The 1,255-nt window shown below is 41.9% G+C and overlaps 1 protein-coding gene across 1 annotated transcript; it reads right to left on the bottom strand.

Annotated features, from left to right (window-relative positions):
* Positions 1–411: 411 nt before the first annotated feature.
* Positions 412–819, bottom strand: LOC149240920 (thylakoid lumenal 15.0 kDa protein 2, chloroplastic-like). Its single transcript, XM_089370364.1, has one exon. It carries the CDS (start codon positions 817–819, stop codon positions 412–414), a length of 408 nt encoding a protein of 135 aa, XP_089226490.1.
* Positions 820–1,255: the final 436 nt, after the last annotated feature.

Here is a 1,255-nt window from a genome sequence, read left to right as displayed (position 1 = left end):
AATAAACATGAGTTGCATTTGAGCTCTGAACTTCTGCAAAATAAAAAATTCCCAGACTTTTATATCAGAGTTAAATCATCTTTTCTCAATAGGTGATTTTCCAAATATGGGTGTCAGATAAAAAGCAGCAGCTGCTCCTAAAAACCCTAAGTTGTTCTTTACCAAAGGCTCCCAATCTGAAGTTCTCCCCACAGTATCCAAAACGAAGCAAATAACAATAGCCACAGAGGAGAAGCAAGAACAACCCACTGCCATGAACCCTCCACTCTGCCTTGAGGGCTAAGTCGGGCAACAAACCTAAACACACAACCCCCAGCAATGGATGTCGCAAGAGTTAAAAAGTACAGGTCATCTGTCAAACCAAGCATGTTATTGCATCCCTCTTCCCTAACAATGCATTGCTTGATGACATCAATTGTATTCAAAAGGGCTACCAATAGCCCTCTTCCGATACAAAAAACTGATTCCCATACCTAGACTGCAGCTCACCGAAAATTGACGAGGAAGCATCAAACCCACTGTTAATCCTGTGCCAAAATTCAAGATGTTTGGGGAAGAGATGTCCTCTGCTATAATCACAGTCCTATCATCAAGGCGCCATAGGTCCCTGAATGATTTATCTGAAGGAGATGGGGATGGCCCAGACCTTGTAAGGATTCTCATTTTCCACTCTGGCTTGTCTTCCAAAGCCTGAAACTGTTGTGAAATCTTCATTGCTTGGGTTGGAGATAAGACCCTCGCTATGTCAATAACATTGGTGAAGTTGTTGGGTAGCTGAAGGTCTGGGACTTTTATTGCTTCTGGCTCTTTTGAGGCCATGTTGGATTGAAAGTCTGAGTTCAAGATTTGGGTAATTGCTAAATATGGTGTCAACAGCACTTGCTGAATTAGAAAGGTGAACAAGAGCATGGATGCCATTGACAGAGTTTGCTTACCCACATCCTTGAGAATGTTGTTTTTGTGTTGTGCATATATCAACTGAGAAATACCTAGGTTTTTGAAGGAGATCTGAAAGGGGTTGAAGTTGTGGGTTATTGAAACAGGTGTACATTGACTGATAGAGTATGAGTGTTCTATGCGATTGAAGGTGGGCTTGTAATTGAAAATGGAGAGGAAAGAGAATGACTTAAAAGAGATAACACAGCAGGAACTGAGTGGCATTTTAACTGGGGGTGGAGAAAGACTCAGAATGCTCTTGATGGTTGCTTGTTGAGGCTTGAGCTTGAGTTTCCATGAGATACTGGATATGGGTCTA

This window comes from Pinus tabuliformis, chromosome 8 (genome assembly GCF_031772625.1).
Source record: "Pinus tabuliformis cultivar Carrire ecotype Pingquan chromosome 8, CPIR1, whole genome shotgun sequence".
NCBI lineage: Eukaryota > Viridiplantae > Streptophyta > Pinopsida > Pinales > Pinaceae > Pinus > Pinus tabuliformis.
The sequence above is the reverse complement of the archived record's forward strand: the minus strand, read 5'-3'. Positions and strand labels throughout refer to the sequence as shown.